The sequence below is a fragment of the Brassica napus genome, chromosome C5 (genome assembly GCF_020379485.1).
Source record: "Brassica napus cultivar Da-Ae chromosome C5, Da-Ae, whole genome shotgun sequence".
NCBI classification, from domain to species: domain Eukaryota; kingdom Viridiplantae; phylum Streptophyta; class Magnoliopsida; order Brassicales; family Brassicaceae; genus Brassica; species Brassica napus.
The window spans coordinates 42,837,790-42,865,561 of NC_063448.1; the positions used below are offsets into that span (position 1 = coordinate 42,837,790).

Sequence of the window (27,772 nt, forward strand, 5' to 3'; positions counted from 1 at the left end):
GACTATCTCTTCTGGAGAAAGGACAACATTGTTCATCCAGATTCAGACAGGGATCCTTATCCCTGGATAATCTAGTATATTTGGAAAGCCAGGAATGATAAGTTTTTTAGGGGAATTGATCGAGATCCTTTGGAGCTAGTTCGATATGCAGAGAGTGAGTGTCAAGCCTGGTTCAAAGCAAATGAGATGGTGCCATGACCTCAACCAGAACATAGTAGTGATCAACCTCAAGTCTTAAGCTTGGGTAGTATATGTATGATTGATGGCTCTTGGACATCTACATCACAGTTCAGCGGGTGTGGATGGGTTTGGATGGACAGCTTGGGGGAGATTCAATTTATGGGAACACAAAACTACATTCGACGGGAGTCTCCTCTGCATTCAGAACTAGAAGCACTAAGATGGGCGATGGAGAGCATACTACAATACTCGACATGCCAGAGTTTTGGAACAGACTATAAGGATTTGATTGCCATGATTAAGGAGCCACGAGCTTGGCCATGTTTTGCTACAAAATTGGAGAGGATAGAGACTCTGCAGATATGCTTTCCAGACTTCAAGATTACTCATATCCCACGAGAGAAAAATCGGACTTCTGATTTTTTTGCTAGGATGGCAATATCATTCCATAGAGAGCTTCATTTTGTTGGTTTTTTATTCTGGTTTGGTTATCAAGATCACCTCAAGTTTGAGTAATGGAATAGTCTTTCGTTGTCAAAAAAAAAATGAGAAAAAAAATTTAATAGTCAAATAAAAACAAAACTAAGCATTTAATTATTTTATTTATGTGAAATTTTTAAACGAAAAGTATATTGTAGAAATATCTGATGAGCTTCCCAAATAGAATTCTTTGACTTTCTTATATAATACTAGTTTCGTGTCCGCGCTACGCGCGCATTACATCTTTACGATTAAAATTTTATTTTGACTACTTTGTAACATGATATGTTTGAATTTGTTTTAGAAATATTTATTTTAGTATTTTTATTTTATGATTAATTTAACTATATATATTACAGAAATAAATTAATTTGGAATAGTTTGTTGCATAAAGTTTAGTAAACTTTTATGTAGGCAATCTTTTTAATTTTTGAATTCTTCTTATGAAAATGGTTATGAATAATGTATTCAAAATATTTTCTTCAATATTTATGTAGTACTTTAAATAAAAGAAAACATATAATCTGATGATAAAACAAAAAATAAAAAGGATACTTGAGATAAAAAAAAATATGAATGAAAAAAATACAGAGAATGGTAAGTAACAAACAAAGAGGCAGAATCACAAAGAATAATTTATCACACGCACCTATGATAAAATCAATTATGTGAGGCTGTGAGATATATAGTTTGGCTAGACTACAGATAATAAAAATATAGACTTGATATGTACGCAATAATCTCAATTGTTTTGGTACTGAAAAGAGGTCAAAAGATTTTCGAAGAGGCTTAGATGGATTCAACCTTATTTTTTGTTTTTTTTTCCCCAATGCCTCAAATAATCTTTTAACTGTTTTATTCTTTCATAGATCAAATAAAACCAAACCAAGAGATAGATATGTTTTTTTTCTAATTCAGTACTTTTGTATGCTTGAATGATGTCAGTGATGATGAACATAAAATGTTATTTCACATATAGATATGAAATATATGGGAATCTAGACATTATTATTTTTTATATGATATAGCCTTAACCGAAATCGACACTGCATTATTTATCAAAAGGTTTTGTTGGTGTAGATAGGTTAAATAATTTTTCAAATTCGTCTTTGAAGTACATCTACAAAAAAAAAGTAAATATAATGTAGTCTTTTGTTTTTTAATATAAAAATAGCTTTTTATTTTTATTACAAATTCAAAATTTTACACCTCTTAAATAACGGCTATGGTATTCACCAAAATATGTGTAGATATTTCTTTAGAAAAATTCTGAATGTTTTTGTAGGCCAAGCAATGTAACAAATAAAAATACTTTAATTTTATATTTTATCAAAAAAGAGAGAATTTATTACATGCTCACATTCAAACACGTTTTGAAAGAATGCTCGCTTTATGAGCTCAGTGTTTTTGATGTTGCAAGAAGCAACACTAACTTCAGGTTTTGTGATGCTCCTATCGCTATTAGATTCACTGAACAAACATGAGGAACACATTCTCTCTGAAGCCCAGACTTCATGGCCACCTCTCACCAGGTACTATCCCTTTGACGAACATAATAAACAAACTAAATATTTAGTTTAGTGAGGCTTATAAACTGTATAATTGATGATCTCATCCAAACTTTACTAACAATCTCATCCAAAATATCTAGATTGTTTCCCGGATCTCACGTGTTCACATGTGGATCATAAGCATTTGGTGGCGTTACGTTGAAGAAGGATGTGGATTCGGTTAGAGGTAGTCCGAAGACTCCGCTCTCCTGGAGCGGCGAATCTGGAAGTGGCGGCGCCTCTGCATCTCCCTCCGCCGATGGGGTGGAGGACACCAGTCGCCAAGCTAGCTGCTCCACGTCTACAGGATCCGGATCTAAGGTACTTTCTCTTCCTCTCCCAAAAACAGTATCGTCTCGATTTAGTCTTCTCTCCTTCTCCTTTCTTCTCGACTGCGAATCCCTCAGCCGCAGATAGATATCACGTCCGTTGCGTGTTCGTAGGTCGTTCTCCTCATCGTATAGCTCAGGAGCCATGAACTCTGGTGTCCTGAGGATCGAGTGAGCTGAATGGTTCTTCCCCACGATTGCAGCCAATCCAAGATCGCCAATCTTAACCTGTCAAGACACACACACAATCATTAAAACCCAAACAATAAAAAAGACAGTGACTTTATGTTTTTTTTTAATTACCTGACTGATGTTTCCATTAACGAAAACGTTGCTGCAGTTAAGATATCTATGGATAATGCAAGGATCATGCGTGTGGAGATAAACCAATCCCTTAAGTATCTGCTTAGACCACTTCTTCAAAGCTCTCATTGGCATGTGTCTATGCTTCTTCCTATACTCTCTCAAGTTTCCCGAGGTACAAATCTCGGTGATGAAGTTCAGCGTGTTGCTCCTCTTGTCTCTCCACACCTTGTACAAGGCGATGATGCTGCTCTTCTTGAGGCTCTTGAGGAGCCTCACCTCCGAGTAAAGCCTCTCCGTCATGGCGGGATCGTCGAAGAAACAGCTGAGCTTGACTTGGTAACACGCGACTTCGATGCCTTCTTCTTGGTCAAAGGCTCTGTAGACTTTTTTTGACGGCGATGGCCGGGCAGCCTACTTATGTTATTAATTCCAAGCCCAGTCCGAGAGTACATGGCAGTTTCATTGGATAGAAATATTTGTGCCCATGTGGCAGTGCTTAGAAAGCTTCAATTTAGCTGCTTTTATATAGTAGTGATTTTAAATATTTTCATTTTTACATATAGAACAAAAATATTAAATAATTTAGTTATGTAATTAACATTTATATCTAAAAAAATGCACCGCACAAAAGATGCATATAACACATTAGTCTCTTACACTTTAGAAAAAAAAAATTAAACAATATCTCGTTCTTGTATTTTTCAAATTTTCTCTTTCTTTTTTGGGCAATTTTCATAAATAGACCTATTTAAGTTTATGTCTCTAAAATAGCCACTCAAACTAGAAATCAGATTAATAGCCTTCATTAATAGATCAAAAGTCTAAACTATCCTTTTAGTAATAGAGCTTAAAACAGGAAAAAGGAGTCAACGAACAACTAGGATCGCGATGAAGAGATTCGACTTTTCCACCATCATCGCCTTCTTCTTTCGACGATGCTGGAGATAAATAACGCGAATCTACAACCGTCGACACTCTTATCTGTCGAAAATCGAACTAATCCATGTAAGTGTTAAACATTTCCAATTCAAAATCAATTAGGGTTCTTAATTGAAAAATTGGCTGGTTCGCAAACGGATGTTTAATGTTCCCTTGTTTACTTTGAATTTTCGTACATATAAACACCTATCTCAAAGAGATTAGTAACTATGCAACTCTCGAAGAGTTTTTTTTTCTGTCTCTCCGCTAAGGCTAAGCTTCCATTTCTCTCCACGGTATTCGCTTTCTTCCCAATCTCTCAAAAGATTGCCTTTTTGTGTGTTTTGTATTGTATTTGATCTTGTCTAGTATTTTTATGCTAAGCTGGGATATGTCTTTGATAGGCTAGTTTAATACCAATGATAACAACTCATTTGCAAGGTCTTAATCCTGTTTAGTCTCACGTCTAAGCATTTGATACGATTTGATGTTAACTTTTGGCATTTGAAAATTGCAGCCTACTCGTACTAGCTATCTAACAAGACAAGATCCTTAGTTACTAATCTTTTGAGATAAGTATTTATTCATTTCTCTGAGAATATTGTTCTTTATTTTACTTGTTTAATTTCAGGAAGGATCTACAAACAAGTATCGGAGTTTAAACCACCTACAAAAATCTCGTGACCATGTATAAAATTTGGTAAGAAATTTTGAACACCCAATGACACAGAAATTTTAGTAAGATTGTTCTTTATTTTACTTGTTTGGCTTACGCATGTTGATATGTTTGGTAGGCTCGTGAATTTGCTTATTCTTGTGAAACTGTGTAGTTTTTTAAATTTCAGGAATGATTTATGTAGTTTCATGAAAGCTTTCCAGAAAATCTGATGTTAAAAAATTTGAATTTTTTTTTCTTGGTGTCTTGTTTATCTTACACATGTTGGTATATTTGGTAGGCTCGTGAATTTGCTTATGACATTTATCGTCTCTTGCTTGCGCTTGTGAAACTGTGTGGTTTTTTAAATTTCAGGAATGATTTATGTAGTTTCAGGAAAGCTTTCCAGAAAATCTGATGTTAACAAATTTGAATTTTTTTTTTGCTTGGTGTCTTGTTTGTCTTACGCATGTTGATATATTTTGTAGGCTCGTAAATTTACTTATGACATTTCTAATATCTTGCTTGCGCTTGTGAAACTGTGTGGTTTTTTAAATTCCACGAAGGATTTGTGTAGTTTCAGGAAAACTTTCTAGAAAATCCGATGTTAAGAAATTTGAAAAACCTTTTGCTTGGTGTCTTGTTTGGCTTACGCATGTTGATATGTTTGGTTGGCTCGTGAATTTGTTTATGAAATTTCTAGTCGATTGCTCATGCTTGTGAAACTTTGTGATTTATTTTAGGAAGGATTTGTGTTGTTTCAGAAAAGCTTTCCATAAAAGCCGATGTTAATAAAATTTTGATTTTTTTGTTTGCTTCGTTACGCAGGTTAGTGTGTGGTATTTTATATGTCTAGCATTGCTATAAAAGGAGCTTATTGTGAGTTTTATTTATTGGCATATATGCATTTTTAGGAACCATTAGTGTCCTACCTGCAGAAAACATGTAGCCAGCCGCGTTCATTAAGACCCGACCCAAAATTCGATGCTTTTATTGTAGCTATATTCTGAAATATCGATAGTGATGAGGATAAGGTGAAGCATCTACAGTTTTATTTTTATCCTTTAGATTATAGAGAGAACGGTTTGCTTATGAGTTTCATTTTTGTTCAGGATTTGGCTTTTGATGAAGATGAGTTGGCTCGTAATATGCAGGTTCAGAACTAAAGGCTTTGCCTCTTAAGACACTCACTTAAGTACATTTAATGTTTCCATTACATTTTGTGCTTGTTATGTGTGGTATTTTATCCGCAATCCCAATGTTCATGAGTATGACTGAGATGAGTTTGTTTGTGAAAATTTGTGGGAATTTTTTTTTTTTTAGTTTCAGGAAGGTGTTTCAAATTTTCATGATAGCTTTCTAGAAATCGGATACTAGAAAATTTGAAATTTTTTTTGGCTTGGTAACGCAGGACAGCAATGCGATGGAAGATTCAATACCTGTCATGCTAAGACTATGTTTTTGAACCTTGATGTTGACTTGGACAAGTAAGAAGTTTGTAATGAATAATGACGACATTTGTTTCATTTAGGTTGTTATTAAAGAAATTTTAGGATGTTTTGAAACATTGTCAGTAATTCTATCAAAAAGTGTTAAAATTTGTTATCATTGTAAAACACATATCCTATGGTACTTTTAGGATGAGTTTCCAGAAAATAAAATGAGTAAGCATAAGCCTTTACTTCAAAAAGGAATAAAATGTGAAATTACAAAGATTGAACCCGAGAACTCTCGTAAAGGGAATCCTAGTGTGCAGCCGCTATGCCAAAGGTGTTATACTTGCCAAGTGTTATAATTAAACCAATATAAACAACATATTTATATTTAATTAAAAACAGAAAAAAGTTTTGTTTCCAAAGGGAATTGAAGGCGGGTTTAATGTGCGATACGAGTTGTGTAAGAGTAGAGGGCTAGCCGCTAGGCTACGGTGGATATTCGTTTTGTGAAATGTGAACTTATTTATTCACAAAGATAAATATATCTTATCTAGGATACCATTTGTGATATTCAGGATGGGTTTTCAAAAATCGAATATGAAAATGAGATTACCAAGATACAAGACCACTAAGCCAAGGTGTTATATTTCAAAATGAGTAAGCTTTTAAACGCAATATAAGCAATTCTATTGCTGATCAATACAAAAATTAAAAAATGTTCTGATTCCATTAAGGAAAGTGACCATAAAACATGATGTGAATTTCATAATACATAAATATTAGTCTTAAAACATAAGAGGGAAGTTGATAACATCAGATTAATCATCCATCCAACTTTGCCCAAGCTTTGGTCAGTCAATTACTTTAACCTTGACATTAGCCAAGTTTCATTCGGCTTCAATGTGCTCTGCTATTAGTTTTTCCAACTCAGCAACGAAGTCAGAGTTTTCAGCCTTGATAATGATATCAAGCAAATCAATTTACGAAGAAATAGATTTTACTTTGCTCGAAACCTCATTCCATTCAGATTCAGATTGCGTTTGTTCCTTAACCAAGCGGAGAATCAACCTGTAATGCTCCTCGGTTTTCTTTTTCTCTTTGTTAACCACAAATTTTATATTATAAACGTTGGAAAGAACTTTGGAATTTCTGGATGTGTTTCCAGAATAGTATAATATAAGTGTGTTTCTTTCTAGCAAAAAAATTTAACCTAAAAGATGAATAAGATCAAAAACTAAGGATTGAAATCTGCATATTTGGAAATTTCAAATTATAATTTGGAATTTTTGAAAAAAAAAGAAAAAATATATATCTACCAGGATTCGAACACGAGATCTCTAGGGAAAGGGGGAATAAAGTGTGGCCACTAGGCCAAGTGTGTTTCAATTGTAGGCCAAGTGTGTTTCAATTGTTTGTTGATGTAAGTAAATGAAAATAATCCATTGATTTTTATTCAATTAAAAAAATAAAACACGATCCGACTCCGAGGGGAATCGAACGCGGGATGAGGCAAGTGTTTCAGTTTTTGTAAGAGAAGGGGTTCAGCCGCTAGACTGCGGAGAATCATCATGTAGAAGGTAAAACATAAATATAGTTGGAAAGAACTTTGGAATTTTGGGATGGGTTTCCAAAATAGTTGAATATTAGTGTGTTTCTTTCTAACAAAGAAGTTTAAACTAAAAATGAAATCAGATCAAAGACTAAGGATTGATATCTGCATATTTTGGAAATTCAAATTTTGATTTGGAATTTGGAGGAAAAAATGCATTTAAACCTAAATTGTATATTACATAAGTTGGAAAGCATCCAACTTATTCAGGATAGGCTTCAAAAAGCAAATATATATGTGGTCGGTGCATATCACGTAACCATTAAATAAACGACATCCAGAAAATGATCAGTAAAAATGTAAATCATCAACAAACCATTGAAATGAAAAAAAAAAATAAAACACAGATGAATAGAAACTTCATCATATAGCAGGAGAAGCAAATGTATAAGTAGTTTTCTTGTTACAGCTAGCTGAATCACTAATAACCTGCAGGATTCAGTTTGTTTAGAAGGTTTAGTACATGATCATGAAATCCTGAATAGTCTAAGAAAGAAGAAAATCATACAAACACAAAAAAAAAATTAGAAACGATATATCTGTTTTTCTCTCTGCACAATAGAACCAAAAACTGGAATAGCATTCAAAGGAGCAGGAGAAGCAAATGTATTAGTAGTTTGCTTGTTACAGCTAGCTGAATCAATAATAACATGCAGGACACAATTTGTTTGGAAGGTTTAGTACATGATCATGAAACATATCTTGAATAGTCTAAAAACAAGAAAATCATACAAAAAAAAAAAATAGAAACGATGTACAGTAGAACAAAAAACTGGAATATCATTCAAAGGAACATGAGAAGCAAATGTAACAATGACTGAATCATATATTGATCTAATTATTTCAGAAAAACAGAGATGTCCATGACTGTGTTAAGATGAAGTAATACCCAATTCTCCTCATTAAACATGATAAATGAATCCAAGATTGAAGATTTCTGAGTTTTTACCATAGAGATTTAATACAATGCAAGCAACAATATGATGATTCTCAACAATCAAATTAAACAGATTACAATACTAGTGAGAAGAAACCCCACACATGATTGATTTGAGCAGAGAGAAATCGCATATTGAGATTTAGCAGCATCAAAGAAATGAAAAGACCATGGAGACGACATCCTCGTAGACGGCGAGCTTGTAGTTACGAGTACGGATCGGAGACAATGCAGAGGCAATGCGCAGATGAGGACTGATCGGAGACGATGCGGAGGCGATGCACATACGACGATAGAGGCGATGCGCAGATGACGATGCGCAGACGACGACGGAAACGATGCAGAGGCGATACGCAGACGACGACGGAGACGATACAGAGGCGATACGACGGAGATGATTAGCGACACAAGGACGACGGCACAGCTTCGTCGCCGAAAACTTACGAAAAGTTTTCAAATTTTTTTTCATTTTATTATTTAATAATTTAGGTTAAATTAACATTGGGGTACCCTAGTAATTAGCTATCATTAAATGAAACATTTCTGTCAAGTTGGGCCTCGAGGTCTATATTTGGAAGAAAAACTTGGATTATGGCCATCTAGGGCCATTTCTCTTCTTATTTCGTGTTTATTTATTTTGATTATTTTATTTTCAATACACATACAAACCATCAATCATGTCTTAGGATATTTTGTTGTTTAAAGACTTTGAGTTTAATCGAGTTTATATCAAGTTTTAATGGTTTACTCTAATTTATTTTTCAAAATAGTTTTATATGAAAATACAGAAATTTTATTCTAATAATTATCGCTAATTTTGTTATAAAATAAAATATTCAATTTTTAATATTTAGATAATTTCTCTTTTTAATATAAACATGTTTTATTTTATTTCGTTTTTAACTCAAAGAAAAAATGTCACCATTTGGAAATTCAAAACAAAAAGTATCAAAAATGTTTCAAGGAAAATATAAAAAGATTCTCCAAAGTTTTATTCTATAAACAAATTGAAGGGAAATTGCCAAAATACCACATTCATAGTACCACTTTTCATGTTTACACTGACCACTTTTACTGTCACTTTTAATGTAAAGTAAAATATATTTTTTTTTTGATAACCTTGGTATCCGAAGACCTCGTAAGGCTCCGACTATCAACCAAAGACTGTCCACCGGAGCTAAGCCGGGGAGCCCGCCGAGGTCTCCAGGAGGGCTGGTGATCACCCCATTTAAATCCCACCAGTGGCCAGCGTAGTTGGAAGTGTCCATATTGGGCCCGAAGGCCCTCAAGAGCAACATCCGCCAGCGGGACTCGAACCCATGACTTCCCAGGTCGAGGATCGCCACTGGACCACTAACGCGTGGTTAAGTAAAATATATTTACAACCTTATGGTTAACTAATCTTGACTTAGGGTTTAGAGTTGAGGGGTGGGGTAGAGTTTTTGGAATGTGAAATTTAGGATTCTAATAAATATATAAATAAATACTTAAAAAAATATAAAAAAACATTTTAAAAATAGTTTCAAAAATAATTTTCGATTTTCAAACAGAAATTTTGGGAAATAAAAATAAAAAAAAATTCAAAAAAAAAATAAATTATAAAAATTTCTAATTTGAAAAAGTATAATTCGAAAATATAATTTTTTTAAAATTATTTTTATTTAGATAATTATTTATTGTATATATATATATATATATATATATATATATATATAAAACAATGGTATAAAAGTCTTTTGCCACTTAAGGAATAAGATATTTTTTAAAATGTCTCTTTAATGGTGGTAAACATGAATAATGATACCAAGAAAATGGTAAATGAAAATTTTCTAAAATTGAATTATTTGTGTGTACATTCAAGTTTTACAAACATGAATTTTTCTTATTCTACTTGCACTTTGTACAAAATCTGTTATTATTGTATACTAAATTGTATAAAAGTCTTTTGCCACTTAACGAATCTGATATTTTTTGAAAATATCTCTTTATTGGTGGTAAACATGAATAATGATACCAAGAAAATGGTAAACATGAAAATTTCTCAGAATTAAATTATTTGTGTGTACATTCAAGTCTTACAAACATGAATTTTTCTTATTCTACGTCCACTTTGTACAAAATATGTTATTATTGTATGCTAAAGTTTATTTTATAATTGTTCAGAGGACCCACAATAACATGTGTAGAGTGAAGCTTAATATGTTCCAGATGTGTATACTGTATGCTAACGAAATTACTTAAATTCAATGCTTCACACATTATAGTGTACAATATAGAATAAATGGAACGACAAAATATATACTACGCCATGAAAAACTTGATTTCATAAACATTCACATCACTAAAACCTAACCTCTTATTTGGAGAGTTATTAAGTTGGACAAAGAATGAACATTGTAGTTTACTATATGTGTTTGACAAAATAGTATAGCATACTTCATTTATACCTATATCATATTAACAAACTTAATTGTCTTACTAATTGCATTAGTCAATCCAAACAAAAGGAACATTTACGACCTGCATAACACACTAAAGACCATGTTACATTTCAATTATATGTTTTCTGTTATAAATCATATTGTGGATGTCCATAACCGGCCCGGTTCATAACTGGCCCAATGCTAGAGAGAGAGAGAGTCGACCGTGAGGAGAGAGAGAGAGAATCGGCATCTTGCATTTTCCTTATTAGATTATGATTTGTACTCTTTCCATATTTGTATTTCTTTTCTTTAGTCTTGCCATTATTCTATGACGGTGTAATTCCCTATATATAAAGGGCTCCTTATGTTTATGAATAATACAGAAACATAGATTCTATTCTTTAGTTTCACAACACGTTATCAGTACGATAGAATCTAAATCCCTAAGCTAAACAAACCGCCTAAAACCCTAACCCTAATCGGCGAATATCCTTACCGGCGAACCATCCTAATCCCGATCGCGAAACCTTACATCCCGATCCTTGTTTGCAATTTGTTCCCGATCAGCTTCAGCTTAAGGCGTTCCTGATCCTAGCTCAGACGATCTCAGCTTGTTCAACCTCAGCTCGCAAACAAGACGATCTCAGACAGCTCGCGGACAGCTCGCGACCCGATCAGCACGTTGGACAGCTAGCATTCCCGATCTCAGCAATCAGACAGCTCGCGACAACATCAGCCCGCGTTCCGATCAGTTCCAGCTCGCGGTTCATCTCTTTGGTGGTCCATTCAACCCTACTTGAGATTAAGGTAATTCGAAACCTTAAAGAGAACCAATAATCGAATTTGATTGTTTGATAAGATTCGAAACCATAAAAACTACAAACCCTAATAGTATGATCTAATGTTGAAATCAAAACCATAGGGTAATAGATCAAAACCCCAATGAGTAAATCGAAGCTCATAATCATAAGTTCGATACCCCAAACCCTAATCGAGATTGATTGTTTGATCAATTAAAATCGAAACCTTAATGGTTTTGAATCTCAAAAACCCAATGATCTAAGATCAAAATCGAAACCCTAATATCCATGATCCTAGCCGTATACATGCTTATTGCATGAATGCATGAAATCGATTTTATTTAAAACCCTAATACTAAAACACATTCGATTTTATAAACCCTAATTCGAAATCAAATTGATTGATTGAATGAATTAAAATCGAAACCCTAGTCTAATACTTTGAATCGAAATTGATTGTTTGAATGATTATATGTTTGGATATAGTATGCTAGCCTTGATTAATTAAAACCGTATTGAATTTGATCACATAGAAATCGATTGCTAGGATTGATAATCTCATTCTTGAATTTGGTTGTTTGAATTGATAAAACTGATTGAATGATTTTCAAATTGAAGTCGTATTGATTGTTTGATCGAAACCCTAATGTCTTGAAATTAAAATCGAATACTATCTTGGTTGATTGATTAAAACCGAATGCTTGAATTGAAATAGAAATCGCTTGCTAGGTTAAATGATTTATGCTTTCTCGTCTTGATAATGATCCGGCTAGTATTGATAGTTTTCATACATTCTCGAATGAAGCCAAATTGTTGCATTGCTCGACTGTTTGATTGCAATTACACATTGAACTCTTAGAAAACCGTTTGCTAAGATTGAAAACGAATAACCATAGTATTGATTGCATTGAAACCGTTTGCTAAGATTGTAGCCGTGCGGCTTGTTTGCATCATGCATGCATAATAGTACGAACTGATTGCATATAGAATCTGAATGCTAAGATTGAACATGTATGCATCATATACGAATGACCTATTTGCAGCATACCTAGAATCTGGATTGCTTGAGCATATTGATTGCATTCGCTTGAACAGTTTTAAATCTAAATTATGAAACATATGATTTCAGATGTCGAAAATCAACAACTTGGATTTTGCTGCCCTAAGTTTCTCTGGAGATAATTACTTGCAATGGGCACTTGATGCTAAGATCATCTTAAAATCCAAGGGACTCGGTGAATGTATCACCGAGGGCAATAATGCAAGTGAGAAAGATAGATACAGTGCGATATTAATTTATACGCCATCATCTTATTGAGAGTGTCAAAGATCAGTATTTGACTATTGAGAATCTTCTAGACCTTTGGACAGAGTTGAAAACGAGATATGATCACCAGAGAATGGTGTTATTACCAAAGGCTATGTATGATTGGAGGAATCTCAGAATTCAGGACTTCAAGTCCGTGGACGAGTATAACTTGGCCCTGTTTAAAATAGTTTCAAAATTGAAACTGTGTGGTGAGGATATAATGGATAAGGATATGCTTGAGAAAACCTTTTCCACCTTCCACACAAGCAATGTGTTATTACAACAATAGTACCGTGAGAAGGGCTTTACAACTTATGCTAATTTGATCTCTTGTCTCTTGCTCGTTGAGCAGAACAATGAACTGTTGATGAGAAATAGTGAATTGAGACCTCCTGGAACAAACCCATTACCTGAGGCACATGCGACCGTAGAGGCTAAGAAAGAGTCGAACCATGTCCAGAGTGATAGCCAACACAACTGTGGTCGTGGAAAATGGCATGAACGTGGTGGTCGAGACCGAAACTCGTTTGGTCGAGGCAAAGGCAACTCATATGGTCGTGGCTCCTATGGAGACCGTGGACATGGCCGAGGCCGTGGTACATCTTTCAAGCCACAAAACTCGACCAAATCCGTGCGCCATAGATATGGTATGGATAATCATTGGGCTAAGACATGTAGGACTCCCAAATATCTCGTTGATCTCTACCAAGAGAGTTTGAAAGGGAAGAATCCTGAGGCTCATCTGACTTATCAAGATGATTTCAATCATGAACGAGACGATCTTATGGATTTTGAAACTTCAGATTGGTTAAAAGAATGAAGTTGAATTAGACATCTATGTTTTTGTGTTCTTTGCTTTATGTTTTCTATGTTTTGATTGCTTTGAACTTATTTTATTAATAAATGAAAGTTTTTATATGAAGTCTCTAAAGTATCATTCCGGGTATAGCCAGTCTCATAGAGGGCTACGGCCAGGCTAACATCATGTTTCCTAAGGGTACGCATCTAGAGATATCTAATGCATTGTATTCACCCAGTGTTGGGGTCAAACTCGGTCACGACGGAATCAATGTCTGAAAGTCCGTTGTTGGGGTCGAAAACGGTTACGAAGAAGTTAACATCCAAATCTCCGCAAAATACAAGTATGAGTGCCTTTCCGCGACAAATTATACTTGGTCAAAAGAATGTCGCGGCATACGTCCTCGAAATAAAACCTTGTTCAAACCCCGTTTGGATCAAACACAAGCTGTCCCAAGGCAACGGAAACGTATCTGAGCCAGCCGCGGATAGGTTCGAATGTGACGGTCGGAACACAGATAGACCAAGCTCAGTCACTACGTAACTACCGCACACTCACACTGCCCGGTCACTACGCAGCAACCGAGCGCATGTCCCATTCGGTCGCTACGTACCGACAGCTCTCGAGCCCAGGCTTATACCTTGTTGTAACGTTCAAACATGGATTCGGAATAAGATCTATTTTGCTCTCTTTTTACGATTTTTGTACTTTGTCGTTGATATCTCGTGTTCTGATTGCTTAGCGTGTGGTATTAGCAGATCTCTGGGACCTCTGGGAAATTAGGGTTTTCCTAGTTTCCTAATTTAAACGGAAATCGACAGTGCGAATTTCGGTTCCCACATCCAACTCTAAGAGAAGTCTATTGAGCTTTAAAGACATTCGAATGAATGGTTTTCATATTGAGACTAAGGGCAAAGGAAACAAAGAGTTCCTTAAGATCATAAAAATCGGCCAAGGACATAAGAAAGTCTTAGAGTCTATACCTACGCTCTCTACTGGCCTTTATTACGCCAAGGTCAGTATGATGGAGGCCAATGCCGCATTTAATAAAGTGGCCACCGAGGATTTTACTCTCTGGCACGACCGGTTTTTGAATACAAACGATCATCCTTTTAAAGACTATACGTCTTGATAATGCTGGTGAGTTCACGTCCCAAGCGTTTAATGATTACTGTATGTCCATGAGGGTAAGTATGGAACACTCCGTGGCACATGTACATACACAGAACGGCTTGGCCGAATCATTCATAAAACGAATTCAGCTAATAGCTAGACCATTGCTTATGAGGTCTAAGCTTTCGGCCACAGCTTGGGGACACGCGGTCTTGCACGCGGCCGAACTGATTCGTATAAGACCGTCTAGTGAACATAGATATTCCCCATCACAATTGCTTACGGGTCATGAGCCAGACATATCTCATCTTAAGACATTTGGTTGTGCCGTCTATGTACCAATTGCACCACCACAGAGAACAAAGATGGGACCTCAAAAGAGGATGGGGATATATGTTGGATCGGATATGATTCACCCACGATTATAAAATACCTTGAGCCAACTACAGGTGCTTTATTTAAGGCCAGGTATGCGGATTGTCACTTTGATAAATCCGAACATCCAACACTAGGGGGAGATAGCAGTAAGCTGGTAAAAGAAATTACATGGAATCAAATATCCTTATCTAGGCAAGATTCTCAGACTCAGGAATGTGATTTAGAAGTCCAAAAAATTATACATTTACAAAAGCTAGCTAATCAATTGCCAGATTCCTTTGCTGACCCGAAAAGAGTGACTAAGTCATAAATTCCAGCTGCTAATGCACCAATAAGAATTGATGTTCAAGAGGGACACAATCAATTTTCTACAGTGTCTAGACAACGTTTGAAACTTGGTAGATCAATAGGTTCCAAAGATAAGAACCCTCGAAAAACTAAGAAAGGTGCAGATAATGAAACCGAGGTTGTTAAAACCCTAGACACGGCCGTGGCCGTTCCTAAATCCCGGGACTTAGCCGCGGCCGATCCTAAAACCCTAATAGCGATCGTGGCCGATCATAAACTCTTAGATGCGGCCAGCCCTGATGTATCTAATCCTGATTCTTGGGACGCCAAGATTCAAGGTACTAAAGGCCCTGATAATAATGAGATCTCAATAAACTATGTCTTGTCTGGGGTACAATGGAACATAAAGAATGTCAACATTGATGATATATTTCCATGCAATGTAGCACTTGAAAATCATGGATGATAATGAGGATCATGAACCCACGTCTATTTATGAGTGCACTCAACGATCAGATTGGATCAAATGAAAAGAAGCTATAAACGTGGAGTTAAACTCTTTAAAGAAGAGAGATGTCTTTGGACCAATAGTTTGGACACCTTATGATGCTAAACCAGTCGGCCATAAGTGGGTCTTTGTGAGAAAGAGAAACGAACATGGTAATGTCGTTAGATATAAAGCACGGCTTTTTTCACAAGGATTCTTACAGAGACCAGGAATAGATTATGAAGAGACATACTCCCCTGTGGTTGATGCTAATACTTTTAGATTCCTGATAAGTCTGGCTATAAGAAAAAAAAATAGACTTGCGGTTAATGGATGTTGTAACTGCATACTTATATGGGCCACTGGATAATGAGATTTATATGAAAGTACCAGAGGGTATAGACTTGAAAAACAAATCGAGTACTCGAGAACAACACTGTATAAAGTTGAATAAGTCACTATATGGATTGAAACAATCAGGCCCAATGTGGTACAATAGACTAAGTGAGTACTTAGTGAAAGACGGATACAAGAATGATCCGAGCAACCCTTGTATCTTTATAAAGAAATTTGGCCAGGGCTTTGTGATCATAGCAGTGTATGTTGATGATTTAAATATCCTAGGAATCTCTGGAGAAATCTCCCAAACAGTTGAATATCTTAAGAAAGAATTCGTGATGAAAGATCTTGGAAAAACAAAGTTTTGTTTGGAATTACAGCTTGAGTACATAAGAGATGGAATCCTTGTGCATCAAATGGCATATACAGAAAAAGTACTCAAGAGATTCAACATGGCCGAGTCTCACCCCTTATCTAGACCCATGGTCGTGAGGTCTCTCGGCCTGGACATTGATCTGTTCCGTCCTAAGATGGACGATGAAGATGTCCTAGGTCCCGAAGTGCCATATCTCAATCCCATAGGAGCTTTGATGTATCTGGTGAGTCACACACGACCAGATATATGCTTTGCCATGAACCTATTATCTAGGTTTAGCTCTTGTCCAACCCAAAGGCACTGGGACGGGATGAAACACATTCTTCGTTACCTGCAAGGAACGAAAGACTTGGGTATATTTTATACTAACCAAAACAAAGAAGGTTATTTAATTTTGCTGATGCAGGTTATTTTCGGATCCACGCAATGCTCGATCACAGACAGACTATGTTTTCACACATGGTGGAACGGCCATATCATGGCGTTCCATGAAGCAGATGATCGCGGCCACATATTCAAACCATTCGGAAATCTTGGCTGTTCATGAGGCCAGCCGCGAGTTGTTCAGAACAGGGGGAGTAATACGTGTTGTACTCTTTTTCTTTCACCATGGTTTTGTCCCACTGGGTTTTCCTGGTAAGGTTTTAATGAGGCAACATCTAAAGCGTATTATAATCTCTGTATGGTTATGGCATCCAAGAGGGAGTGTTATAAATCATATTGTGGATGTTCATAAACGGCCCGGTTCATAACCGGCCCGGTTCATAACCGGCCCAATGCTAGAGAGAGAGAGTCGACCGTGAGGAGAGAGAGAGAGAATCGGCATCTTTCCTTTTCCTTATTAGATTATGATTTGTACTCTTTCCATATTTGTATTTCCTTTCTTTAGTCTTTCCATTATTCTATGACGGTGTAATTTCCTATATATAAAGGGCTCCTTATGTTTATGAATAATACAGAAACATAGATTCTATTCTCTAGTTTCACAACATTTTCTAAGTAGAATAAAATGCAATCGTATATTATCTCATTTGAAAACGAAACTAAAGATGTTGAATAGAGAGAGAAAACAAGAGATGATTTAGAGATAAAGAGAGAGATATGGGTAAACAGAAGAAATAAAGAAAGATATGGAATAAAGAAAGAAATAGATTGAATAGAGAGAGTGGGAGAGAGAGAGTTGTAATGTTGCATTTTTATTTTATGTTTTCTAAATAGAACAGAATACTATAGAATATTGTCTCATTTGTTTAGAATGGAAGAGAAAGAAGGAGGGAGGGAGAGAGTGAGAGAAGGAGGGAGGAGAGAGTGAGAGAGATTTAAATATTTGTTGGAGAATTTACCAAATATGACTCAAAACATGATTTTAAATACAAAACTATACACAAATTTGAATCAAATGCAAAACTAACCTAAAAATCTTGTGAAATTACGGCCAGCCCCTTGTGACCAAACAAAAAATCAGAACTCATTTTTACGAATATAGCTCCGGAAAGTCGTTTGAGTCTTCTGAGACACTTTAAGTCGTCTAGAGGACTTCCTTGTAAGTCGTCAGGTGTAGTTGATCTTAAAAATAATTTATAAAAAATTAAAAAAATATTTTGACAAGTAAAAAATTAAAATCATGTAATTATAAACAATTTTAAGTGATGTAAATTAAGATATAATAAAATTGAATAGTTTTCAACATAGATGAGTGAAATTAGTTAATCATGATATTCTCTAGTTTAGGATTTGACAATATATGTTGTAGTATTGTATGTATTCTTAGGGTTAGATTTTGGAAAGCTTATATGTTTATTTGAAAAAATAAATTTTTATCTTTATGTGTTTATTTATGTGTATAGTAAACACTTATTTTATGAAGTGTTTATTTAATTAATTTAGGTTAGAGGTTATGTTTAGGGTCTAGACGACTAACATGTAAGTCGTCTAGGAAGTCTTCTATTTTAGTTTTCCGATAAAAATATTTTAGTTTCCCGCTAAAAATATTGAAGTCTTCTGGGGGACTTACAAGTAAATTGTCTAGGAAGTCTTCTATTATAACACTTACTTGAAAGTTTTCTGAATCGAAAATATTTAACATAATTGAATTTTTTGTCTCCCTATATAAAGAAAAAATTACACATTCTCTCTCCTCCTCTCAAATGGCTGCAGCAAAAATGTAATGTTCCTCATTCTAAAACTCTTCAACATCTCTCTAATCTCTTTGAACTTATAAACACCAAACTTTATATCAAATTATTGTTTTTGTCTCATGCCTTTCTCACTAATTTATCTTTTTTCGCAGGTTTTTCATCACATGGTTCTCATCTTCCACTCATTTAAAGGTAGATCTATTAATTTTAGATATGTATTTTTATGTGTTTTATAAAGGTATATCTATCTAATCTTCCACTCATTTTATCTGTTTTTAAGCCATTTGAACGTTTTTGGACATGCAGGTTTTTCAGATCTGAATTTGGATATGTAGGTTTTTCAGATCTGGAAGATTTCTGGGAAGTCTTCTCGGAAGTATTCTAAAATATAATGCGCTAGAAGTATTCTCCCATGTCTCCCTTTCATAACAGATCTGAGCGTTTTGGTAAGTTCTTATGTCTGATTTTTCTTTATTTGGTAACCTCCTGTTGCAGTGAGTTCATACCTTTTTCCCAAACTAAAACTCTCCAAATCCACCCTAATCTCTTTGACTTGAAAACACCAAACATTATATGAATTTTTCATTTTTTCTCACTAATTTATCTATTTGTTGCAGGTTTTTAATCAGATGGTTCTCATCTTCCACTTGGATATGTACATTGTGTGTTCTATAAAAGTATATCTATCTAATTTTCCACTCATTTTCTCTGTTTTTAAGCCATTTGAACGTTTTTTGATATGATATGCAAGTTTTTCAGATCTGGGTTTGATATAAATGTTTTTCAGGTCTGGATTAGACTTTGGAAGACTTATGGGAAGTCTTCTAAAATATAATCCGCTGGAAGACTTCCTGGAAGTCTTCCAGACGACTTCTAGGAAGTCTTCTCACGGAGTCTTCTTCCATATCAAGTGGAGTCCAAGCTTGTCTTTGTAGAGGAATGATCTATAATAGTTTTTTTTGTGGTCTGTTTTGTTATTTGCATGTGTATTCCTTTAGTTGTGATTTTTTTTTTAAATTTGAAGAGATATTAATGAAAAGTTGGTAAATATGTTCATTTTCCACAATATTATCTTTTGCCAAAATTACTTGACATAATTAAAGTTATTGATACAACTTCAATAGCAAAACATAATAACACAAAAAAAAACAAATTTATTACAACTAAGGGAGAAATTCTCAAGAAAACTTAGTCAAATTTACAAAAGATAAAACATTACACAAGTTCAAAAATAGAAGACTTTCATTAGAAGTCTTCTGGGAAATCTTTTGGGAAGTCCATGTAAGTCGTCTATGGTAAACAGGTTTGTTTTGCATTTGACCAAATTTTGTTAGAATTTTGACTTTTCCATGACGACTTACACATAAGTCGTCCAGTAGAAAATTAAAAAAATCAATATTTTGTTATACCTAGACGACTTCCATGGAAGTCGTGTAGGTATAACAAAATATTGATTTTTTAATTTTCTACTGGATGACTTATGTGTTAGTTGTCCAGAAAAAGTAAAATTTCTGACACAATCCGGTCAAATGCAAAACTAACCCGTTTACCTTAGACGACTTACATGGAAGTCATCTCGAATTTTTTTTTAACAAACAAAGATAAGTCGTCTATAAAAACACATTTAAAAGTCAATTGCAAAACTAACCTCTGCATTGACCAGAAGACTTCTATGTAAGTCGTCTACAGCCAGAAGATTTACCCGGAAGTCGTCTGGACGAACAGATCTAAAAAAAAAACTGATTTCATAGTTTCAACCAATGAGATAACTTGTTTAGCACACATATAAGTCTTCTCCAAGCACCTAGAATCTTAAACAAAGTGACCCACCAAGAATCGTAAGCTTCAATGCCTCATTAAACCATAAAAACTTTAGAATCAAAATCTTGGGTTTTTTTGGATGGATATGGAGAGAAAGTGAGAGAGATGTTGTTTTTAGTTCATAAGAATAGAGAAAGAAGGAGTCTAAATCGATTTGAGGTGCATTAAGAGCTTCAAATTGGTTGTTCATGGTGGTTGGTGTATTGATGGCAATGACAGTCTTGTAAATACTTGAAGATGATGAGGTTGATAGAGTAAAACGGCCATTTTCGTAGAAAAAATAACTAATGGCATTTTCGTGAATAATGTGGGGTGAATAGAACAAAAGAAAAATCTAAAAAAACATGGGTTAGTTTTAGGATTGACTTTAAGTTTTGAGTCAAATTTGCAAATAGCCCATATTTGTTATTATATACATATAATATAGTATAGAACGATATATCATGTAAATAACAATTTGTATGTTTTGAAAGAAATTTTTATCCGTTTGAAAAAAATTAAAAAATAGTATATGTAAAAAAATGTAACATTTATTATGATATTATTATTATGTCAAATTGTATTGAGAAATAAAATACAGATCAAATAAAATGAAAGGGGAAAGAAGAAAAGAGCCAAAAAGAAAAAAAAAGAAAAAAAAAGATTCAAACGCTGAAGTTGTTTAAGGGTTGATATGGTAATATTATATAAAAGTATATTGTATATTCTAATCATAGAGTTGATATGGTTATTTGTTGAATTTTTTTTTCACGGTTTTTTTTTTGTGTAAACTTTTCATTTAACGTAACTAACTAGAAACATTGAGTTCATGGCCTGTTTGGCCATAGAGTCAGCCATAACATTAACTTCTCTGGGGATAAACTTAAACGAGATGGAATTAAACAAACACGCTAAAAGATATATGTCGTTGATGATTCCTGCAATTTCCAAATTCCTTGAGCGATTGTTGATCAAGGTAACGAGAACTTGAGAATCAGAAAGGATGAGAATAGAATCGAGTCCACGATCATGGGCAGAGATTATGGCTTTTCGCATAGCCAATGTTTCCGCCATAAGGGGCGACGTTACAGATCCTGCGGTCGCTGAAAAGGAGGTGATAGATCCTGCAACATCGAAGATCCATCCAAGTCCTGCATTTTCCGTTGTCAAGTTCCAAGTAGCATCGGTATACAGGTGTATCTGGGCAGTTCGAGGTTGGGGATCCAAGTTCCTATTAGGGTGCGACGGAGATGGATTAGGCGGAGATTCCTGGAGCAGAATCCATTCCCGAGCTTCGGTGATCGCTTTTGTGATTGTCTCCTCTGGCGTGAATTCTCTCTTCTGGAAGATGAGTTGGTTCCTTGCTATCCACATATTCCAGACGATCCACGATGAGAACGATCCAGGTCCAATTCCTACTTTTTCATGGTTATACATGCTAATTCCCTATAAAATTTTGAGCAATTTTTTGAATATCTCTTTTTGAATTTTTGTCACAAGAACTCTCAAAAATAAAAATGACCAAAAAGTTTCATTAAATATTCAAAAATCTTTCTATTTCTTGTTTTATACATATATAAATAATAAAATAAAAATAAATAGAATTTTTTATAATTTCGAATTATATGTTTTTTTAATTCGAAAATTATAGTTTTTGGACTTTTTATATTTTTCTTTTTGAAATTCGAAAATGCTTTTTGTAATTTTTATTTTTAAAATTTTTTAAATCATATCCACCCATTAACTCTAGTTCCAAAATCTAGGACAATTAACCCTAAGAATTAAAGTTATATTTACTTTTCAATAACAAAGTTTTAGTCACTTTTTTCTTTGCGGACTACTTTTGTAAAAATACACTAAAAAGATTATCTTAGAAATTTTTTCTATAATATATTATAAATATTTTGATATATTTAAGTTCTAAAATTAAAACTTTTTGATAAGAATATACTTGTTTTCGTTTCTGTGCCTTGCTCGAGCATCGAAAACGTCACACGTTGCATATAGAGTGTCTTCGCAGACCAATCTAGCTACAAGAGCGAAGGCCTGAAGAATATAATTCTATAATATATTTCTTAAAGAGTATTCAGAAAAATTTCAAAAGCTTTTAAATGAAAAGCATATCTCCATTGTCTTATCATCATGAAATATCTATGGAAAAACTAGTAATGGAGGTCGTGGTTTAGTTGTAGGCAGATTTTATGTTTAAATAATCCGTGATCGAAGGCATTTTATTACACACTTCATCTTGTGACCATGCTGATATGGGTTTATCTTACGATTCATTTAAATACTAGCAGTGAGAATACATCCATAGACCATACTATCTCTCTGGAGATTAGTTTAGACCTTTCCATGGCTTCGGATATCTCCAAAAAAAAAATTTTAAAAAAGAAAAGAAACTAGTAATGGAGGTGTTCTAGACTCATTATTGTCGAGGTTAATGACTCATAACTGTTACTTTGTTGGATGAAAATAATACTCTTCAGTCTTTATTAAGCTGATCACGAGATTGTTTTATTAAGCTGACACGAGATTGTTTTATCTTCATACTCTTTAAGAAGACATGCCTCATTAGCTTTGAGCAACAATGGCAGCGATGATCAGCGGTGACTTTCTTGACTGTTCCACCTTCATCCTCCTCTGCTTCTTTTCACTCCTTTGTTATTCTATTTTCTGTATGAAAACAAAGGACTCACGAGTTGGTTGTGATTTCCCCCCGAGCCCTCCGTCTCTTCCCGTCATTGGTCATCTTCACCTTCTTCTCTCTACTCTAGTTCACAAGTCTTTACAGAAAATCTCTTCCAACTATGGACCTTTCCTCCACCTCAGAATCTTTAATACACCCATCATTCTCGTCTCTTCAGCCTCTGTGGCCTATGAGATATTCAGAGCTCATGACGTGAACGTCTCCTCTCGCGGTGTTCCTGCCATCGATGAGTCCCTCTTATTTGGATCATCTGGCGTGATCACCGCTCCTTGTGGGGATTACTGGAAGTTCATGAAGAAGCTAATGGTCACAAAGCCTCTCGGACCACAAGCACAAGAGCAGTCACGAGGCATCCGTGCAGATGAGATAAACCTCTTTTACAGGAAGTTGCTTGATAAGGCGAGGAAGAAGGAGAGTTTTGAGGTGGGTAAGGAAGCAATGAATCTTGTTAACAACATCATGTGTATGATGAGCATGGGACGGAGATTTTCAGAGGAGGATGGTGAATCTGAGAGACTTAAGGGTTTGGTTACCGAGTGGAGCGGCTTGATAAAGAGAATGTTCTTGGCAGTCTTGTTCCGTAGACAGCTAAAGAAGCTTGGAATCTCACTATTCAAGAATGAAATAATGAGGGTTTCCAACAGATTTGATGAAATGCTAGAAAGGGTTCTAGTGGAACACAAAGAGGAACGTCTAGACAAGGATCAAGGAACGGATATGATGGATGTGTTGTTGGCAGCTTATGAAGACAAAAATGCTTAGTAGAAGATCACTAGGAACCACATCAAGGCGTTTTTTGTGGTACATGTTCCTTTCATAACTGGAATTTGTTGAGAATCATGTCAATAAATGTCGTGAGTTTTCTGAATAATAAACATGTTTTTAATGGCAGGAGCTTTTGTTTGGAGCCAGTGACACCTCTTCAACAAAAATACTGTGGTCAATGGCTGAGATCATCAACAACCCCAACGTCCTTGAGAAACTGAGAAAAGAACTCGATTCCGTTGTAGGGAAAACAAGGTTGATTCAAGAAACAGATATACCAAACCTCCCTTATTTGCAAGCGGTGGTCAAGGAAACACTAAGGTTGCACCCGCCTGGGCCTCTCGTGCCAAGAGAATTTCAAAAAGAGTGTGAGATCGGAGGGTTCTACATTCCGGAGAAGACGAGACTTGTAGTTAATGTTTATGATATAATGAGAGATCCTGATCTTTGGGTAGATCCTCTTAAATTTATGCCAGAGAGGCTTCTAGCTTCTTCAAAGTCAGGTCAAGAAGATGAGAGAAAAGAGAAAGTACTAAAGTACCTTCCTTTTGGTAGCGGAAGGAGAGGATGCCCTGGCTCAGCTCTAGGTTATATCGTTGTGGGAACCGCAATAGGAGTGATAGTGCATGGCTTTGAGTGGATAATTGATGGAGATAAAGTCAATATGGAAGAGGTTATGGAAGGGGTCATCCTAACCATGGCTCGTCCTCTTAAGTTCACTCCCGTTACTCGATATGTACCCTTTCCTTAGAAATGAAACTGAATCCCATATATAATAAGGGTCAAGCAGATCCTTAAAAGTAATAAAAAGAGCTTGTTATTTGATGTTGATCATGTTCATATTCTTTATGAAATGGATGGAAATATCCAAAGACACAATTCTCACAAGAAGAAAGATTAAGGGCGTTTTAATCTCACACTGTTTGGTTCCCTACCATATGGGCTGAAGAAATCACTCTACTAATCGAGATGCACCTTATGTTGATTCTCTTGTTTGGCAAGAAACTAAGTAGTAAAAGATCAAGTGATATTTAAAATAAAATAAAAAAAACTCTATTGGATGTCTCTTTTTAATGAATTAGAAGTGTTCTGAATCCAAAAACCTGTGTATCTCTCTACTGAGAAATCTAAACCACATTAAACTAATTCTTCGTAGGAGAATAGACCCCTCCCAACAAAAACTCTATTAGATACTTGCAATAAAAGTGCTCTAAATTGTTATTTACGGTCTTTTACAACACACAAACTCTTTCATTCTCAAACATCTATTCACATCACACATATAGTGAATACACATTTTAAGAGTAAAGCAACATTCGTAATCTTTATAAATTGAGTCACTCTTAATTTTTCCTCTTTTATTTTTTTCGTCCTTTTCTCTTTTGTTTATACCATCGAGTCAAAGAAAGAAAGATTGTAACAAGAACACAATTGGATAATAACTAGTCTGCATGTTTAACATTACAATCGGACAACAACTAGTTTCTAACCGGTGACCATAAAGAAATATAAGGAATACGAAGGAAATGAACGAGGAGGAATAAAACAAGACGAAAATATATTTCTTTCCTAATTTGATAAGGAATAATTGTAGTTTATCTATATTATTAAAACAGCAACATAACCTATTGATAAAGGTTATGTCCATCAATTTATTTATTTTTATTTAAGGAGCCTCTAATTAAGTAATTTGCTTAGTGGACACATATTATGTAACGCCAATTTGCATAACCGTTTCTTTTTAGTTATTCTTAACCGTTTGATATTAATGCCAATGGAAAATATGAAATGCAGTTATGTCCTTTTTACGGTAATTTATTATTTGGACAGTTGGACCACGAAAAATTAAATCATACATGTAACTACTTTAAATTGGTGACTAATTAAATCATACATAATTACATTAATCTGGTTAGTACACGTAAGATAGTTCACATTATATGGATGTTTCTTTGCATACAAATAATTTCTGGTCTAATTCGTCATCGGTCCAGACCATGCCTATTCACATGTAACTCCAGTTGTATAATAATGTGTACACATCTCAATAAATGTCGAAAATATGATAGACCATATATAGACTTACAATATAACTTTATCCAACAAACATTGGTTGAAATTGGTAACAATATGACTTCAGATTTTCAAACCAAAAGTGATACCAAGATGAAGGAACACAAATATATGTGATTGTGGTAATCAAACGAGATCACCGAATTCGAATTACATACGTGTTTGTTATTATATACAAAAGATATATAAAAACATGAATCAGTTTATCATATTTTTATTCAAATATAATATTAGATAAGATGTTTTCTTTTCAAATCTGATTTTTTTTTCGTTTGATTTTGGTGGACATATACTCAAATATTAATGGCCTTAGATCTTAAAATTATATAGTTCCTAACGTATTTATGATTTAAATGGAATGAATTCTAAACAAAACCCCTTATAAATAGAACAAATTAATTTATGTAACAAAGTATTTAATTTTTTTTTATTAAATTTAGATATAACTTTACATTTTTCTATAAATATATACACTACCCACTACGTTATGATAACCATACGTTATATAATTGTCTATAAATATTTTGTTTTAATATATAAGAAAAAATTACAGAAAAAATTACATATTTATAGAAACATAAAAACAAAAAAACAAAAAAAATTACAACCAATATTATACCCACGGGTCAAGATCTAGAACAAATAAATATGATTACAAAAAAACGGGTATACGTACATATGATTACAAAGAATTGAGCGTATGCCGAATCAAATTTTAAATAGCTATTATTTTATAAAATAGATTTTGATTAAGATTTATATATAAATATAATTACAAAGAAAAACAAAAATATGATTACATAGAAAAACACAAATATGAAAATCAAATTTCTAAAAAAAAAATTAAAAAAAAATATAGTTAAAATAAAAAATATACCCGGTCAGAATCTAGTTATTCTTTAAATTTTAAGGAATGTTAAGGAATCATAAGCAACAAATATTACTTGTAAATGGTGTAAATTGAAAAGAATGATAAGGAATTCACTATTCTCACTCATTCCTTTGGTCACCATTTAGACCACTCATTCCCACACATTCCTTTTCTCTTTTGTTTATACCAATGAGTCAAGGAAAGAAAGATTGTAACGAGAACACAATTGGATAATAACTAGTCTACATGTTTAACATTACAATCGGACAACAACTAGTCTAAGATTTCAAGACTCGAATTTTCCCCCTTTCCAAGAAACCTAAATCGATACTCTACAAATACAAATCAAAAACAGTAACATGCATGACTTAAGTGTATAAGATGATTAATCAACCCATACAGCTAATTTACTTTAAGAAAGATGACAGATCGGTTTTTAAAAAATCTAGGGTTAGTAGAATCAATAGAAGTAAGTGCATGCCTAGTGTGAAGAAATGTGAGATTTTGATGAAACTGATAGAAGAACACTTCAATTTCGTAATGAACCGTCCGACGAAACTCGTAGAGGAAGAACACTTCGATTTCATTGTTTCACTTGTGAGAACGAAGCAGAGGATGGCGAAAATGAGATTAGAGACGAACACACCAGTGAAACACTGATGAAAACAAGGATTCTCCAAGAACACTAAATCGCCATTGATAC

The 27,772-nt window shown here is 34.4% G+C and overlaps 1 protein-coding gene and 1 pseudogene across 1 annotated transcript; one reads left to right on the plus strand and one right to left on the minus strand.

Moving 5' to 3' along the window:
* Positions 1-1,954: 1,954 nt before the first annotated feature.
* LOC106431343 lies at positions 1,955-22,087 on the minus strand. The gene is made up of 3 exons (XM_022711264.2): positions 21,464-22,087; positions 2,843-3,256; positions 1,955-2,767 (listed from the first exon to the last, which is right to left on the minus strand). Exons 1-3 carry the CDS (start codon positions 22,085-22,087, stop codon positions 2,327-2,329), a joined length of 1,479 nt encoding a protein of 492 aa, XP_022566985.2. The 3' UTR covers positions 1,955-2,326.
* Positions 22,088-22,600: 513 nt separating this feature from the next.
* On the plus strand, positions 22,601-24,950 carry LOC106431336 (annotated as a pseudogene).
* Positions 24,951-27,772: the final 2,822 nt, after the last annotated feature.